At 34.6% G+C, this 18,686-nt stretch overlaps 2 protein-coding genes across 2 annotated transcripts; both read right to left on the bottom strand.

Annotated features, from left to right (window-relative positions):
- Window positions 1–11,007: 11,007 nt before the first annotated feature.
- LOC128989525 (meiosis-specific nuclear structural protein 1-like) lies at window positions 11,008–12,285 on the bottom strand. The gene has a single exon (XM_054411422.1). It carries the CDS (start codon window positions 12,283–12,285, stop codon window positions 11,008–11,010), a length of 1,278 nt encoding a protein of 425 aa, XP_054267397.1.
- Window positions 12,286–15,622: 3,337 nt separating this feature from the next.
- Window positions 15,623–17,209, bottom strand: LOC128990496 (meiosis-specific nuclear structural protein 1-like). The gene has a single exon (XM_054412870.1). It carries the CDS (start codon window positions 17,117–17,119, stop codon window positions 15,821–15,823), a length of 1,299 nt encoding a protein of 432 aa, XP_054268845.1. The 5' UTR covers window positions 17,120–17,209; the 3' UTR covers window positions 15,623–15,820.
- Window positions 17,210–18,686: the final 1,477 nt, after the last annotated feature.

The following is an 18,686-nucleotide window of genomic DNA, read 5'->3' as shown; positions in this document are numbered from 1 at the left end:
GAAATTTAAGAATAATATGTACAATTAATTATAATAAAATTACACGTTGACAAGAAAAAATAAATAACTATAAAACATTAAGAACTACTATAAAAACACAAAATTTGAGTCTGATATATACAATGAATTACAATGCAATAAAATGTTTAGTCGTACCTGTACACTATATTTACTATTATTTACAAAAGCGATACTTCCATTAAAAGCAGCTCAGTCTGAACAAAAAAAAAAGACATTTAAATAATATTTACAGTACACAAAGACAACTTAACAAAGACACTTTAACATATTATGAACAAAGCAAAAAGGGCACTTAAAGTTTTCAAAATATTACTTATAAAAACGCATAAATATCTATAAAACATTAAAAACTTCTATAAACAAAATACAAATTTAAGCCTGATACAGTACATACAATTAATTACAATAAAATTACATTTTGACAATATAATATATCAACATAAATATTTTGTAATACAAATTACTATGCAACCATAAAAAAGACTTGAGTAAAATAACTTTATTTTGAAAATTTTAACATGTTTTCATGTTAACATGTAAGGATAATAAATTGTATTATTAACTGTGTCCATACGAATTATTTTAAATTATTTTTCTTTTTATTGTTTTGTACTATAATTAATTATCAAAACGCCTTAGCGTCCTTCTATTTGATTCTTTAAGTCAATATATATTGGAAAGTAGCGGCACATTTCTGTATTTTTAGCTATATTGACTTTATTTTTAGAGAAACAGGAAAAAACTAAATATACAAAAAGTGGTCCATCTAAAAACATAGGTACATTTTTTGTATTTACCATTTTCTCTAAGCCCAACGGCTTTTGAGTTATTTGTGATTAAGTATATATATTTTTTTTTATTTATCAAAAACAGGCGAAACCAATGGAAATCGACGGTTACTTTCAAGGTGTACGACATTTCATCCCATTTAGTTAAATAGTGTGATACTATAAAATATGGTTGATTACCTCACTGCATACAATAATACCGGTACTTGGTACGAGATAATATTACTAAAATAACTTGCTCCATCTACTTTTGAAAACTCCTTTGGTTAGTATTCAAATCGTGAAGAATTATCACCATCTTTTTAATAAACACAAAAAAAATTTGTAGATTGTTATTAAAAACTCACAGCTAATCTTATGAATAAGTAAACTATTGTAGTTTGCTTGTTTCTAGATTTATTATGATCAAACTTGGAAAATTAGTTCATTTTATACTAAATTATTGATATTTTTTACAAAAAATAAAAACACTATTGCCCTTCCTTTGTCAGCAAACCTAGGTAGGCCTACATGTTAAACTTAATTTTTATTTATATACATTTAATAAAGCCTCCAATCAGTCAAATGGAAATTTACTGAGTCTGCAGGTTAGCAGTGGCGGAGTAGTTTTACTCATTGAATAAATTTTTAAGATTTTATATTTTATTTTATATTTACACTGTTTAACTAAATGGGATGAATTGTCGAAAACCTTGGTTACTTTACCGTCGATTTCCACGGGTTTCGCCTATTTTTGATAAATAAAAACACCTAAATATACTTAATCACAAATAGCTCAAAAACCGTTGGGCTAACAGAAAAATGGTAATTAAATTTAATTGAAAATCAAATCAGGCAAATGGAAATTCGCTCAGTCTGCAGGTTTGCTGCGGCGGGGGTGTTTTGTATGTAGGCCTAATGTGAATTTAGCCTTTTCATATTTGTAAATTTATGAAAAATTAATGTTTGACAGGGTAAATATATAGGTTTAAAATTGCTATGTGATAGTATTGTAGCTGTGTTGATTGATTATATTGATGCAATTGTTGATGAAATGTTGTTATGTTGTATAGTTTCTAAGTCAGTCTTGAAGTTTATACATTCTTAGTTATAATCTTCACTGATTGTTATTATTGTAAATGGCATTTCCGTGGAAAATAAAATGACATTAAATAAAATGAACGCATCTCACGAACTTTCCGGATTGCGGCAAATGCAGCTCATAAATTTGAGGTCATAGGGTTTGTTTTGGACGGACACTGATCTGTTATTTTCTGCGAACATATTTCAGAAAGTTCATTGGCATTGGTGTTGTAGTGGATAAATTATTTCCCAGTAACTCATTAAATACAACCTAGTGGCTGGAAGGTCCAGATTACAGAATATTGAGAACTATGAACAGAGGAAAGGGAATGTGTGACCCTTCCTGGAATTCCTAGCACGACGCAGATGTTTCTATTCGTTAACAATGCGTCAGGTGAACGGGAAGTTGTTAAATATAGAAAATCTCAATAATTAACGGAACCAAATGTTGTCGTGGTGAAGTGTTGTTTTAGAAATGAAATATTTCTTTATTGTCACAAATATATTTCAATCTTTCACAAGTGATTGCTAAACAGAGGATACTGTCCATCACATAGCTAGAACTTAAGTAACAAAATATTTATACTACCTGAGGTTACATGCTACATCAGTGACACACTTTTGATTTTAGGCGAGTACTACAGGGTGAATCTCGTAAAGTGTCCAGTATTGATTTCAGACAAACCGATGGTCCTACAATGATGAAGTACTGTAAAATTATTTCCCACTAAACCAACCCCAAGGAATAACGTAAAAATATTTTTAACGATTTTTAAATACAGGGTGTACCAGAAACTGAGGGTCACTAGTCCGAATCTACGAAATATCAAATACAAACGTATATCATGTTATACATCAAATTAAAGCTATACACAGCAAATTAATGTGCATGCGTCAGCCAGACGCCTAGAACTATGGTCCAGCCTTTACCACCACGTTTAACAAATGACATGCGTTTTAAAGTGGGAAAACATGTTTTTTGTTGATAACTCGAAAACCAAAATAGATACGCATAAGGTTTAAATTTAAAAGTTTCTTAGAATTGCAATACCTTTAAAATGATATGCTATTTGACATATGGTGCTATTTGAAATTGTTGAGTTTTGGCTATGTACATAGGCTATTTTAAAAAACTGATTTTTTTGAAACTTTCAGTTTTTGAGATAATATTAAAGTGTTGCATATCAAAATAAAGCTTAGCTCATAAGGAATGCAACATTTGAATCAGAATCAAGATATCTGCATTTTTTTTAGAAAAATACAGGGCATTCAAAAATATATTAATTTTTTCACAAAAACAGCCGCCATTTTGAAATGAATCAATATAATCAAAATCCGATTCCGCCAAATGGTTTGGATTGAAAAGAGCTTTAATTTGATGTATAACATGATATACGTTTGTATTTAATATTTCGTAGATTCGGACTAGTGGCCCTCATTTTCTGGTACACCCTGCATTTAAAAATCGTTAAAAATATTTTTACGTTGTTCCTTGGGGTTGGTTTAGTGGGAAATGATTTTACTTCATCATCTTAGGACCAACGGTTTGTCTGAAATCAATACTGGACACCTTACGAGATTTACGCTGTATATTAAGATAGAAAGATACGTTTATAATAATACTAGCTGTACCCGCAGGTTTTGCCCCGTTTAACTTCTTAATTTTCAAGATGAGCTCGTTCGCATGGCTCTATCACGTCCTGGTTGAAGTTCGTTCGCTACGCTCACTCACCTTTTAGTTGCAAATTAGCTGTTGTCATAAATAAAAAAAAAATAGTGCTGCACCCTGTTGGTAATCCTTGTAACTTTAATGCTATTGAACATCATAGAACAGAACCAACTTGTTTAATTGAAACAGCTGATAAGATTCATTAATTCCCTTTAAACATGAAAAATCATAAGGTTAACATGGGAAACTCCAGAGCCACTGGGGCGAAGCCCGAGAGTCCGATCAGAATAAAAACAACTTAGTTTTTCTATTTAATGCCTAAAGAATCGGTGTACCAAATTTCAGCCTCCTAGGTAAATGGGAGGTGGGAGAATTAGTGATGAGTGAGTGAGTGAGTGTGTCAGTGAGGGCTTTGCCTTTTATAAGTTAGTATAAGATACATTCCGAACAAATATTTAAAATAATTGTAATTAAACATTTCTTTTAGTTTCCTGCTTCAACGCGAAGTCCGATATAAATACATGAATTCAAAGTTAGAAAATAATCTACCGACACCACTGAATAGAATTTTACTAATTGTCTTTATATGGCCTAAAAAATAAATAAAATGTCGATATTTCACATTTGAATACACAACAAAAAAGTAAATAATAACTAAAGATTTGTACAACATCGTAACGCTGTACGTCAAATCGTTTAGTTGTTCATGATTTATTTGGTAAAAAAATATTCTATATATAAATCCCAAAGTACCCATGAACGTTTGAGAAAACGTAAGGTCACACCTCCATAAATCACATACTTAAAATGTTCGTCATGACGAGAAACCTTGCACAAAAACTATGCATAATTTCCCCTTAAATTCCTTTCTAAAGGGAACTTTCCATGTTAAAATACCTCAGCTGTACTTATCTGTATGTTATTCTTTCAATTTGTTGCCTTATTAAAATCTGGCATGATTATTTATTTGTATAACAACAACAAATTGCATTGTATTGTGCGTATTCTGTTTTGTATATTTTAGTTTAACTTTACCAATCAATAGTTTTGTTAAAACTTATGAATTAAACTAGTCTAATCACTAGCCTAAATAAGTGTTCACAGTCTGAGTTAACAAAACGGACTGTTATCAAGCTAAGGGGTACAGTTTAATTTCGTATCTAAATTAATGGATGATCAAACAACCATTTTACGGCATTTTAAAGGAACCAAAATTCTCTCTTCTGAATCTTGATCTCGTTGCAAGGCACTGAAATAGCGGCTAGTTATTATATACAAAGACGATTATACCTGTTTAAATTATATTAATAATGACAATTGCTGACAAATTAAAAGGAGTAAATATTTCCGTGAACGATTCCATGAGCCGACCCGTTCACTATCCCACTAGTTCACTATTTGTCCAGGGGTTTGTTAGGCAGGGAGAACGAGGAGATTCCAGTCAGTCCTAATGTCGCACCCTCGCATTATTCCACATGACTGCCCCAGAGGGCTCGGGCTGGCCCAGGCCGAATTCAGTCCTGTTGTCGCTTTACCCTGTTGACAAGCCACGACCCTCCTGTACCTGTCATCGAGATATTCCGCCTGGACGCCTCAAGATACGACCCGACGGCGCGTGAGGTTCCCATGTGAGGAGTAAGCCGGTAGCTCGGTATAATCGAATATCACCGGTGATCATAGTTACCGATATGTCCTAGGTAATGTAAAAGCCTAGTACTGATTGAATCACACCGGGTATCTTGTTGAGGCTGAATGTAATTACTGTGGTGATGTTGGAGAATATATTGACTGTCTTCTTATCGTCAAACTTCTAAGACTCTTTTGTATACTGGCTTAACGTAATCTGGTAGCTAGGTTTCCTTCTATCTAGACACCTCCTGTAGTTACCTATGCAGCTGATGTGTGTTCTAGTAGCTAAGATTCCTCCAAATCTAGCCATATCATATGCTGTATTCATCATAGCTGTATTCCCTCCAAATTCAGCCACCTCACATAGTTATGGACACAGCTGAAGCGTGATCTGGTAGCTGGGTTCCCGCCATATCTAGTCACTTCACACAGCTATCTACTGGAACGTAATCTGGTAGCTGTATTCCCTCCAAATTCAGCCACCTCACATAGTTATCGACACAGTTGAAGCGTGATCTGGTAGCTGTGTTCCCGCCATATCTAGTCACTTCACACAGCTATCTACTGGAACGTAATCTGGTAGCTGTATTCCCTCCAAATTCAGCCACCTCACATAGTTATCGACACAGTTGAAGCGTGATCTGGTAGCTGTGTTCCCGCCATATCTAGTCACTTCACACAGCTATCTACTGGAACGTAATCTGGTAGCTGTATTCCCTCCAAATTCAGCCACCTCACATAGTTATCGACACAGTTGAAGCGTGATCTGGTAGCTGTGTTCCCGCCATATCTAGTCACTTCACACAGCTATCTACTGGAACGTAATCTGGTAGCTGTATTCCCTCCAAATTCAGCCACCTCACATAGTTATCGACACAGTTGAAGCGTGATCTGGTAGATGTGTTCCCGCCATATCTAGTCACTTCACACAGCTATCTACTGGAACGTAATCTGGTAGCTGTATTCCCTCCAAATTCAGCCACCTCACATAGTTATCGACACAGTTGAAGCGTGATCTGGTAGCTGTGTTCCCGCCATATCTAGTCACTTCACACAGCTATCTACTGGAACGTAATCTGGTAGCTGTATTCCCTCCAAATTCAGTCACCTCACATAGTTACAGTGACAGGCGGGTAGTAGTTCTGAAGCCGGCTCTCGTCAAATCTCGCAAGCTCCCGCGATTATCGAGACTTTCCCGCTGTCAATTACCCTGTGACAGGTGTCGACCGGTGAATCCTCCAGTCCGGTTTCTGAATTCCGCCGCTTTGAGTTGGCCGTTCCGCCGTCCATTTACTCGAATAACAATCGCGGGTTACGATTGACAGAGATAAATAATTGTGAGGAGCGACCCGCGGCGAATACTAATGTATACAAGACGGACAACCGCGCCGTGATTGGCTGCCGACACGCTGCCATCTTGTTTTTCAGCGGTCTTTGTAATCGAATAAACCTTGGCGTTTTTACATACCGTTCAGCTTTTTTGAATAACTGAACGATTTACCAGGTTAAGTCTGCTTTGATTCGTTGTATTCGTAACTGGTCTAAGTGTATCCAGCAAGTACTTGGTAATGTTTAACGAAAATCCATAAAAACAATTTCTTTTTGCTAGGTAATTTCTACAAATAATATAAGCCAACAAGTTGATTTCTCTTGAAATCCTTACAATAAAGTAACTCCGGCGACTTTACTCTGTTCATCTTTATTTGAATGTTTTGTGTATGCCTATACGGTAGGCTAGTGTGATTAAGAAAGCTATCTAATGGGTTTTTTACACAAACAACGCTAGGTATACACTTTTATAATCTATTGTATATCCATGGACCCTACGTTAAAATTAATGTTTCCTCCTTATCCGAACTAAACTAAACCCTGAACGCGAAATTGTTGCATGATTGATTGTAAGACTATTTACTATAATTAGTTGAGGTTTAAAATAATAACCCTTAAGTTGCCTAATGCCATAAAATACGTGACTGTTTTAACATAAGCCGAAACTCATTTCCTAAGGGTATTCATAGATCCTGTTGGCCTAACCAAATTATACTGCATTAAACTAAATCTGGTCTTTCAATCTGGGATTATCAAAGAGCAATTAGTTTTAAATTATTCATATTTAAATAAGCTGATCATACAATTACGCCAATGCTTGTTAGCTCTAATTGGTAAAATAACACCAAGTAAATTGATTTTAATTTAAATGCAAATCTGAACTAGTGTTTCGAACTTGTTTTGGTGATGATCTTAATTTGCAGTTTAACACACCAGCATACAAACAAGGGACATAAACGGAAATCTTTATTACAACTAGTTAAAATAATCCCTTTCATTCAAGACACTCAACAATCTAAAATTTAAATAAAATAAAAATGTAAACCTGACGGTTTATATATATCCATTTACAGTGTATATAATATTAAAACCATTATATTTCCCACAAAATCAGTAACAGTAAATTTAACTAGAGGCTCTGTCCGTAAATACAAAACCAGAAGAACAAGCACCTGTTCAGTAAATGATTCATTCATTTCGTCTATTACGATTGTGTTATAGTAGATTTTGCCACCGATATGTCGAGCGATCGACATCGATAAATTTAATAATTTCAATCAATACGATTTCCATAACCAAAATTTACAACTGTTTACATCAGCCGATTTTTACTCCCTAGAAGTAAAAATGCCACTTTAGACACGAAACGCGTGCATTAAAAACAGCTGTTTTTGCTGCAGTATGACGAAAATATAAACTTTCCCATTTTAACATTACTTTTTCTTTTGTTTTAGTATACAAATAATAATTCATTTTCCAAATGGTATCATATCCATAACAAAAAGTTTAAACAAATCCATCTAGACTAAGGTAGAAATTGTGAGTTTTATGTCTAACACCATTACATGAACCGCAAAACTCTTAACATAATTTTTTACAGGACCTCCCCCTTAATATTCAGCCCTCTTTGCTCTAAATTACCCAACTAAAAAACAAAAACTGCGCAACAAAGTGTGAAAAGCTGAACCAGCGGTTGGCAGCGCATACCATTACGTGTTGCTGACCCCCAAACAAACACACCGAAACTCTTATTAACTTTTAATTTTGCTAAACACTTTTTGGTGTGTACACGACTTCGTGGACGCCACTTAACTTCATTTAAAATGAAACATATCACATGCGTTGCGCTTGGAGACAATAATTTACCTACACCAGGGTGTTGAGAGCACGTTGGGTTTTGTCAACTAAGTATTTATCATGGATGACAAGATGAAAAGATACAACGTGTATTTATTTTAATGTAAATTTAATTTACGGAAAATCCAATGCGTCTTTGTTACATTTCTTTCTTCATGTCACTCACTTTATAACTATTTACTGAATAATTAGGGATAGAAGAAATACTCGATTTTGACAAGTATTTTCCTTGACATTTTAGCATTATTTTTATCATATACAAATCAAAAGCAGTAATAATGTTTCAATAGAGTTTGTAAAAGGAAAAAATATAAATTATAAAGTAAAGAATATTTATCTCTGATCGACATATTCCACTGCTAAAATCTTATCCTTCATCATCCTTCATTAGCCATCTGATCACTCGAAACTGATTTTGCCATCGTTTTTCATAGCTTTTAAATTTATCTTGGCTTAATACATCTAGTGCTGTCTGTTGTAGTGATTTACTTGATTTTGATAGAATTACTGTGATGACTATGGCTGCCAAAAGAAATGAAACCTTAACCCACTCCACAACAGTGGAACTGAGGTACTCTGCCCGATAGTTGCAGTTTGCGGTTAACATTAGGTGGTTGCGGTGAAGGTGAGATGGTACAAATGATCACCTCACCCCACATCACCCCACCCCAGTCACCCCGTCACCCCGTCACCCTATTCAATCACCGCAGAGTGCTTATTAAAATGTTCGCTCCGCTGGAGTTCAATGCGTCTGGAAATTGGCTGGATGACATTTTCAGAAGGGTGAGAGCGCCGCGGCTCTTTTCAAGATGGGGGGGAATAATGATGCTCACTCGTTATTTATCACGTGATTCACCTCATCTCGGCTGTCAATAGATTTGTCAAAGGCGGACAAACAAACTGATGTGATTGTGTTAATGTATTAGGAACCCCTTGTTACATCCCCTTGACAAGCGCTGAGTACAAAACATGTTGTGGCGACTCGCTGCTGCAGAGTTTGTTGGTGAAGAAAACACAACTTTACAGACCTCGAAAAAAGTGTGAAACGTTTTTGTGTGTAAATAGGATGGATATGAATATATTTTGTATTGTGTTCAGTACTTAAAAATCAGCCATACCTTTTATTTTAACATCTTTGCTTTCAATATGTCCATATTCATTTATTACCAGCCGATGTTTAATCGATACTGTTTATTCCTCAGTTTTGAATGTTTATTTCAATACAGTTCAACTAATTTTTCTTTTGTTCTTACCTAAAATACAGTCCATTTATTAATCATCACACAGTATTGTTTATTGTTTTACCAATTGTGTAACAATATTTTTAAAACTGCAACAGTGTAAGAAAAAGACCAAAATTGGTTATTGACAGATCAGCAATTAAGGTGTCCCAATGTAATAAAACTAGCATTACGAAATTGATGTATTAAGCACGTATTAAGGCAACATAACATAGTAACACGGAGAACGTTCATTGTTAATCCACGTTTTTATAGTTCCATGATTGACATGCTGGGTTGGGTTCGGATTCTGTTTCAAGATCAAATGTAACCTCATTGTTAAAGTACTCGTTTATGAAACAATAATGCTTCTTAATAACAGATCGACGTTTTAGAACAAAAAACCTGGGTTTGGACCCAAAAAATATATCCAACTTGCCAAAATTGTGAATAATTGTAAAATGGTAGACACGATAATAACAAATAGAACTAGATATCGTTTTGGTTTTCGGATATATAGATTTCCAAAGCAAAATATTGATTGCATTTTCGTTAAAAGAACTGCCTTTTCAGGTTTCTGCAATATCCTACCAAAGTAAATGTATTGATTTTGGCTTGGAAGCGTTTATAATCAAAGAAGCGATGTTTTATAGTTCAAATAAACTTGTTTGAACCTCAGTATTCGCGGCCACCATCCGTAAGTAACCGTTTATTGCTGCCCCTGGCAGTACCAACGATGTAGACGGTGACTGTATATTGCTGGGTACTTCTGCACTGGCTACAATCCGCTCTGGTTCTGCTTGTTTTATATCTCCAATGGAATAAAATATAAATACAGATCATGTGGTGTTAGTTAAAATCAATGTTGGAAGCAACGAAAATGATTTATGTAGCTAAATAAGCCGGCATGTTGAAATAATCGTTTAAAAAAAATTTATGTTTATTAGTCTTAAACATGTCACGGAAAGAAAATCGAATTTGTTTTATGTGTTTTTACCATCTCCATGTAATAAATCAAAAGTATACCTATACGATTCATCTATGTGAACCTGTTGGTTGTTGAGGATTTGTTGAGAAAATGAAAATTGGTTTACCTGATAACATTAGTTTCATGGATACCACTAATCAATAGTGGTTTAGAAATAAGCTTAATTCAAGATAGTAGTAAGGAGAACATATTTTTAACAGATTCCTTTAAATAACACAAACATTACAAATCACATACAAATATGACAATATAGATTAAACGTAAATAAATATAGAGGAATCGGAGTCTCTAAATAATTTGCAGAATCTCCATCAAGGCTGATAATTAATCACACTGCGTTGTACTTTACTGTTTTTCTACAATATCAGAAGACACATAATATTTTAACGTTCACAAAATGTATTAACCAACAACGCCAGCCTCTGAACATCAGGTGGAATGTCCTCAACCCTTAGGCGAGGATAGGGCAGCTATGACCACTTTCTCAAACAGTTCAAAATCATATAGTGTTTGAGGATCAAAGTAATTAAACATACGTCTCAATCTGTCTTCCTCTTCTCGTTGTTCGTCAAGTAGAGCTGAGGTTTGTCGCCGATGTATATCTTTCATCTGATTTAGAAGGCTTGCATGGAGTTCTTTCTTCTTCAAGTCTTTCATACCTGCTGCTGAAATTTCAAGTTGTTCCTGCAAAGCTAGGTTTGCTAGTAGCTGATTTCTGTATTCTTCTTGTTCCTTGAAGTTTAATTTACTAGCGAGTACCTTTAATTCAATGTCTTTCCTGCAACTGTAATAATAGTAAATCCTTATTTTTTCTTCCATTAATGCTCTGTCTTTGTATTTTTGAATGTCTTGCCAGCTTTTTTCGTCCACCATCTGTACTGCTAGAATATATAGGGGGTCCTCCCACTCCTCTCCATGAATAAGTTTGGATGTGAACTCTGCGAACTTACTTTCCTCCCGCTCTTTGTCTTTAGATTTTTTTACAGTCACCTTTTGTTTTCCTTTTTCGTCTGCATATGCTTTGATTTTAGCTTCTGCGGCTTCTGTGGAAAGTTTCTCACTTTGTTTCTGAATTTCTCTTTGTCTTTGGAATCCTTCGGTTTCCCTTTTTACATTAGAAACTCTTTCTAAACGTGCAGCTTCTTCAATTTCGTCTTCATCACGAATCTTCCTCAATGTCTGTTCTAGTAATGCATTTTCTAGTATTTTATCTCTTTGCGTATCTCGTTGGTTTTGATTCCCCTCCTTTATCTGCTTAAGAAGTTCTTCTCTATACTTTAGTTTCTCTGCGTGGATGAAACTTACATTCATATCCGCCTTTTCCTCCATACACATTTTCTCCGATTCAATTATCTCTTGGATCTTAAATTTCTCTAGCTTTTCTTGTTCTGCCACATCCTCCTTTTCAGCTAATTTTGTAGTAGAAAGCTTAAATAAAGCCTCCATCTTCTTACTAAGCGCTAATAAACGTAGCTTCCTCTTATGAGCTCGTTTCAATTGGCTAAGTTCACGTGCAAGTCTTCCTTCTTTTTCATGTCTCTCTAAGGCATTACCAGTAACCTTTCTTTCATCCTCCAGTTGCTCCTCCAGTCCCCGGTCCGTGCGGTCCGTCTGCGTTCCTCTTTCAAGAACCATTTTTTCCGCTTTCATGTCCATATTTGATCTCAAAGTTTCAAGATGGTCTTGACGCTGTTCTGCCTGGATGTTCATCCTATCTTCCATCTTTCCTCAGAAGTTCTATTGGCGGTGAATAGGTGTTCCTCTAATGTATGCTCTTCCTTAGGCTAAAAACGTTTGATGATTTCGTCATTAATTAATTATCTCATACATACCCCAAATCTAAACTATTTCAATTGTTTACTTTTGCCACGTGATCGTAAATATATATTTTTTTAAACTTGATTGTTAGTACATGGTTATTAACACATGGTAAATTCAAAGATAACAAGAACATAATATTCGTTATTCATAAACTGCCATCATCGTAGAGTATCAGTTACAAACACTTGTGTCCATAAGTGATTTTAAATAATTTTAAGATGATGTCCACTGTCATGCAAAGTATTGAATAGCACTTAATTATTTTTAATGAGACTACAACAATATTACCACAATATAGTGTCAATGACTCTTTTAACTATACCGTAGGTACTATTGTAACATTAGTAATTTTAGCCCATACGCACATTAGTAATGGTTGTAAAACTAAAACTAAATACTGCCTTTGAGCATAGATGAGGGGGAATAATGATGCACACTCGTTATTTATCACGTGATTCACCTCATCTCGGCTGTCAATAGATTTGTCAAAGGCGGACAAACAAACTGATGTGATTGTGTTAATGTATTAGGAACCCCTTGTTACATCCCTTGACAAGCGCTGAGTACAAAACATGTTGTGGCGACTCGCTGCTGCAGAGTTTGTTGGTGAAGAAAACACAACTTTACAAACCTCGAAAAAAGTGTGAAACGTTTGTGTGTAAATAGGATGGATATGAATATATTTTGTATTGTGTTCAGTACTTATAATCAGCCATACTTTTTATTTTAGAACTCTTTGCTTTCGATTGGTTCATATTCATTTTAACAGCTGATGTTTAATTATTGATGCGGTTTATTCCTCAGTTGTTTCAACTACTAAACTATTTTTTCAGTCTATTTTTTATTTTGTTCTTACCTAAAATACAGTCCATTTATTAACCATCACACAACATTTTAAAATTGTAAAAGGGTAAGACGAAGACTTAAATTGGTTGTTAGCAGATCAGCATTTAAGGTTTCCCAATGTAATAAACCTAGCATTACGAAATTGATGTTTTGGCTATGATTACTTAAGGCAACATATTACGGAGAACGTTCATTGGTAATCCAGGTTTTATAGTTCCATGGTTGACATGCTGGGTTGGGTTCGGATTCTGTTTCAAGATCAAATGTAACCTCATTGCAAAAGTATTCGTTTATAAAACAATAATGAATGCTTCATAATAACAGATCGACGTTAGAAAAAAACCTGGGTTTGGACCCAAAAAAATATATCCAACTTGCCAAAATTGTGAATAAATGTAAAAAGGTAGACACGATAATAACATATAGAACTAGATATCGTTATGGTTTTCAGCTATATAGCTTTCCAAAGCAAAATATTGATTACATTTTCGTTAAAAGAACTGTCTTTTCACGTTTCTGCAATATCCTACCAGAGTAAATGTATTGATTTTGGCTTGGAAGCGTTTAAAATCAAAGAAGCGATGTTTTACAGTTCAAATAAACTTGTTTGAACCTCAGTGTTCGCGGCCACCATCCGTAAGTAACCGTTTATTGCTGCCCCAGGCAGTACCAACGATGTAGACTGTGGCTGTATATTGCTGGGTACTTCTCTGCACTGGCTACAATCCGCTCTGGTTCTGCTTGTTTTATATCTCCAATGGAATAAAATATAAATACAGATCATCTGGTGTTAGTCAAAATCAATGTTGGAAGCCACGAAAATGATTTATGTAGCTAAATAAGCCTGCATGTTAAAATAATCGTTTGAAAATAATATTTAACTAGTGTACCTGTTGCTCGAATTCGAGCAATTGCGAAGCATTACCGGTGTTATTTTAAAACGAATAACAGTCATAATTTCCGATGACTTTATAAAAGTCGACTCAAAGATTATGGAAATACTCAAGATGTACACAGCAGTAATATATAAATAACATTTTGTGTATATATCTTATCCTTTTTCAAAAGCTGACCTTGTTTCTTAGTGTTTTCTACAAATTTTGTCCATTCATAGCCGCATTAGGTTGTCTATATTAACGATTATAAATATAAAAAAAACTTTATTTCTCTTTCTTCTACTGTACTTGGTTGTGTTCTATGATTTTCCTGTTTCCATTGTTTGCAAATCGGCTCTTTCAATTATTGCTCAAGAAATTTAGCACAGTGTTAATTCAGTTTTATTTGTAATATAAAACTGCCCAGTATTTCTCACTTTTTTCCATTGTAATTTAAAAAATGACACCAACCAAGTATCGTCTACTACAGGTGCAATACGCCAAAGAATATCGTCTACGTGCAATCTCCAAGAAGTGGTAAAAAAGGCAGAATCCAACCCATACAATAGATATTTAACTACATAAGAAATAATTTTAAGAGTTACTGTGATATTAGGATTTTCCACTGATTTGGTAATAGAACATTATATTGCAAAACATGGCACGATTCAGAAGAAAATCAATTTTAAAATCAGAAAAAAACCATTGCAAATACTTCATTTTGACAAATTTATTAAATCAAAATTTAAATATTAACAGCTGTTTCATTATAAAGTAGTGTAAATGTATGCATATGGTCGTGACTGATGTAAAAAAATCTGAAGAGGGGACTTTAAAGGTCTCTGGGGCAGAGCCCCAAGGTAATTTACCTTGTTTCTCTTTTGATGGCTCATCTACAGACTAAGACCTTTCTTTAGAGACCCCTACCAAGTTTCTACGCCCAGCCGTTCTCTGAAATTAGCTGTGACAAAACCCCGTTTTTCCTCCATAAGAATAACATGGGATGGGAATTTAAAGGCCACTGGGGCAGAGCCCCAAGGGAATTTACCACGTTTCTCTTTTGATGGCTCATCTACAGACCAAGACCTTTCTTTAGAGACCCCTACCGAGTTTCTACGCCCAGCCGTTCTCTCAAGTTAGCTGTCACACAGAAAAACAGTTTCAAATTAATATATAAAGATGCTTATTTGTCTGAAACATCCCACGGAAGGAAAATCGGATTCGTCTTATGTGTGTTAAACATTTCCATGTAATAAATTAAAATTATACTTATACGATTTATCTATGTAAGCCTGTTGGTTTTTGAAGATTAGTTGAGAAGATTAAAATTGTTTTACCTGTTGACATTAGTTTCCTGGCTACTACTAATCAATAGTGGTTTAGAAATAAGCTTAATCAAAGTTAGTAGTAAGGAGAACATATTTTGTTTACAGACTCCTTTAAATGACACAAACATTACAAAACACATACAAATATGGCAATATAGATCAAACGTAAATAAATATAGAGGAATCAGAGTCTAAAAATAATTTGCAGAATCTCAATCAAGGCTGATAGTAAGTATATTCAATACACTGCGTTGCACTGTACTGTTTGCCTACAAAATCAGAAGATACACATTTTAACGTTTACAAAATTTATTAACCAACGCCAGCATCAGGTGGAATCTCCTCAACCTCTGGCGAGGATAGGGCAGCTATGACCTCTTTCTCAAACTAGTCTAAATCATCTAGTATTTGAGGATCCTTGTAATTACACATACGTCTCAATCTGTCTTCCTCTTCTAGTTGTTCGTCAAGTAGAGCAGACTGACGTTGCCATTCCCTGATTTGTCGCCGATGTTTATCTTTCATCTGATTTAAAAGGGATTCACGGAGTTCTTTCTTCTTCAAGTCTTTCTTACCTGCTGATGACATTTCAAGTTGTTCCTGCAAAGCTAGGTTTGCTAGTAGCTGATTTCTGTATTGTTCTTGTTCCTTGAAGTTTGATTTACTAGCGAGTTCCTTTTCTTCAATGTGTTTCTTGTAAAAGTTTTGAAGGTCAATCCTAACTTTTTCTGCCCTTGATGCTCTCTCTTTGTCTTTTTGAATGTCTCGCTGTCTTGCTTCTTCCTCCACCAGGAATTCTAGAATATCCTCCCTCTCCTTCCTTTGATAAAGTTTGGATGCGTTCAACTCTGATATATGGTCGATAAACTTACTTTTCTCCAGCTCTCTGTCTTTAGAATTTTGTACAATCTGTTCCTTTTGTTTTTCTTTTTCTTCTGTATATGCTTTACTTTTAGCTACCTCGGCCTCTCGGGAAAGTTTCTCACTTTGTTTCTGCATTTCTCTTTGTCTTTGGAATCCTTCAATTTCCCTTTTTACATTAGAAACTCTTTCTAAACGTGCAGCTTCTTCAATTTCGTCTTCTTCACGAATCTTCCTCAATGTCTGTTCTAGTAATGCATTTTCTAGTATTTTATCTCTTTGCATATCTCGTTGGTTTTGATTCCCGTCCTTTATCTGCTTAAGAAGTTCTTCTCTATACTTTAGTTTATCCGCGTGGATGAAACTTACATTCATTTCCGCCTTTTCCTCCATACACCTTTTCTCCGATTCAATTATCTCTTGGATCTTAAGTTTCTCTAGCTTTTCTTGTGCTCTCACAGCCTCCTTTTCAGCTAATTGTGTAATAAGATGCTTATTTACAAAAGATTCTCGACGTTTCTTATCTAAAGCCTTTAACTCCTCACTAGCCGCTGTTATACGTTCCCTCATTTTCATCTGCCTCAAATGTTCTCGTTTTAATAAGCTAAGCTCACGTGCAAGTATTCCTTCTCTTTCATGTCTCTCTAAGGCATTAGCAGTAATCTTCCTTTCATTCTCTAGTTGCTGCTCCAGTCCACGTTCCATGCGTTCTATCTGCATTCTTCTTTCAAGAACCATTTTTTCCGCTTTCATGTCCATTTTTGATCTCAAAGTTTCAAGATGGTCTTGACGCTGGTCTGCCTGGATGTTCGTCCTATCTTCCATCTTTCCTCAGAACTTCTATTGGCGGTGAATAAGTGTTTCTCTTATGTATGCTCTTGCTTAGGCCAAAAAAATCTAGTCATAAATTACTTAACTCATACATAACCCCAAATCTAAACTATTTCAATTGTTTACTTTTTCAACGTGATGGTAAATATTGTTTGAAAAACTTCATTGTTAACATATGATTATTGACACATGGTAAATTAATAGATAACAAGAACATACTATTAGTAATTCATAAACAGCAATCATCGTTGAATATCAGTTACTAATAATTGTGTCCTTAAGTGTTTTTCAATGATTTTAAGATGATGTCTACTGTCAAGCACACTTAGATAACACTTTATTATTTTTAATGAGACTACAACAATATTGGCACAATTATTTGTAATATTAGTAATTTTAGCACATACGCGCACATTAGTAATGATTGTATAACTAAAACTAAATACTGCCTAGTAAGATTATACTACTCCATGTATAACTGACCTACCAGAATTGTATACAAACAGATAGATGGATACTTAGGCGCTAAAACATCAACGTGTAATCGTTGAAAGTTATAAGGAGCGGAAGTTGAATATGTAAGAAGTTTATTTAGTAATCTTCTATGTAATGATGATTCTATTAAATGGTGATCTCTTATGTGTACATATATTTCATACTTTCACACAAACTACTCCTTTTGAAACGAGTTACTTAGGAATTAAAATTATAGTAGGCCTACGAGTACGCAAAATTTGTAATTCAAGTCCACCTTTGTATTAGCATGTATAAACCAAATTTCGGTTGGCCTAATCTCTAGTTATTTAGAAAAGTAAAATTTATGAATACGGCTTACCACATGGGTAATAAAGCATAATAAACACAAACGCCAGTTGATAGTTGATTCATAAGTCTACAGGGTGTGGAGCGTTGGTAGTTTATGATGAATGTTTACCGATGATTACTTAATTTAAGGGCGGCACAAATGTCACAGGCTGGGCTACAAATCAAAGGGGCTGTCCCGAGCAAAGCAAAGCGCATAAATAACGTTTGGACGGGAAATATACTACTCGGTTCACCTTATGCATACCACTTTCACTGCAATTGTGAATATCAATATTTGTACAGGTGTTCTGGGAAAGCTTGTATGTATGTGTTCCATTAAGTTGTAAAATATTTTATAGATTTAATTCACACTTAAAATTACATTTTAACCTCATTTGTGATTTCAAAATGAAAACAAAGAGTATGTAATGAACTATAGCATTATATCTTTTAAATCTTCAACTCTGCACATTGTATAAACATGCTTTGGGTTTCACTATGAAATTTTTATTTCTAATAAGTTTGTTGATTTAATAAATTTGAATTTCTACAGGTTTAAGTAGACTGCACAATCTTCATCAATATCTACTATACTACTGTAAACCTGCCTCCAGTAGCGTACGGTCTCCTTGCTTGTAGTGTTGTGTTTGTCTCCTTCCTTGACCTCATTGAGAATTTCTACTCTAAGTTAATAAGAAAGTAAGTTATTATGGAATAAGAAGTTTCTCTGCAGGTAATACAATATCTCATGAAAATT

Source organism: Macrosteles quadrilineatus, unplaced genomic scaffold (genome assembly GCF_028750875.1).
Source record: "Macrosteles quadrilineatus isolate MER2022 unplaced genomic scaffold, UCM_ALF_1.0 Scaffold_3__2_contigs__length_128488019, whole genome shotgun sequence".
Classification (NCBI taxonomy): Eukaryota; Metazoa; Arthropoda; class Insecta; order Hemiptera; family Cicadellidae; genus Macrosteles; species Macrosteles quadrilineatus.
Note: the sequence above shows the minus strand (reverse complement) of the source record. Positions and strands in the feature narration are given on the sequence as shown.

Bases quoted from the DNA above. Each gene is read 5' to 3' on its own strand.
- LOC128989525 (XM_054411422.1), bottom strand. From the start codon at position 12,285: ATGGAAGATAGGATGAACATCCAGGCAGAACAGCGTCAAGACCATCTT.
- LOC128990496 (XM_054412870.1), bottom strand. From the start codon at position 17,119: ATGGAAGATAGGACGAACATCCAGGCAGACCAGCGTCAAGACCATCTT.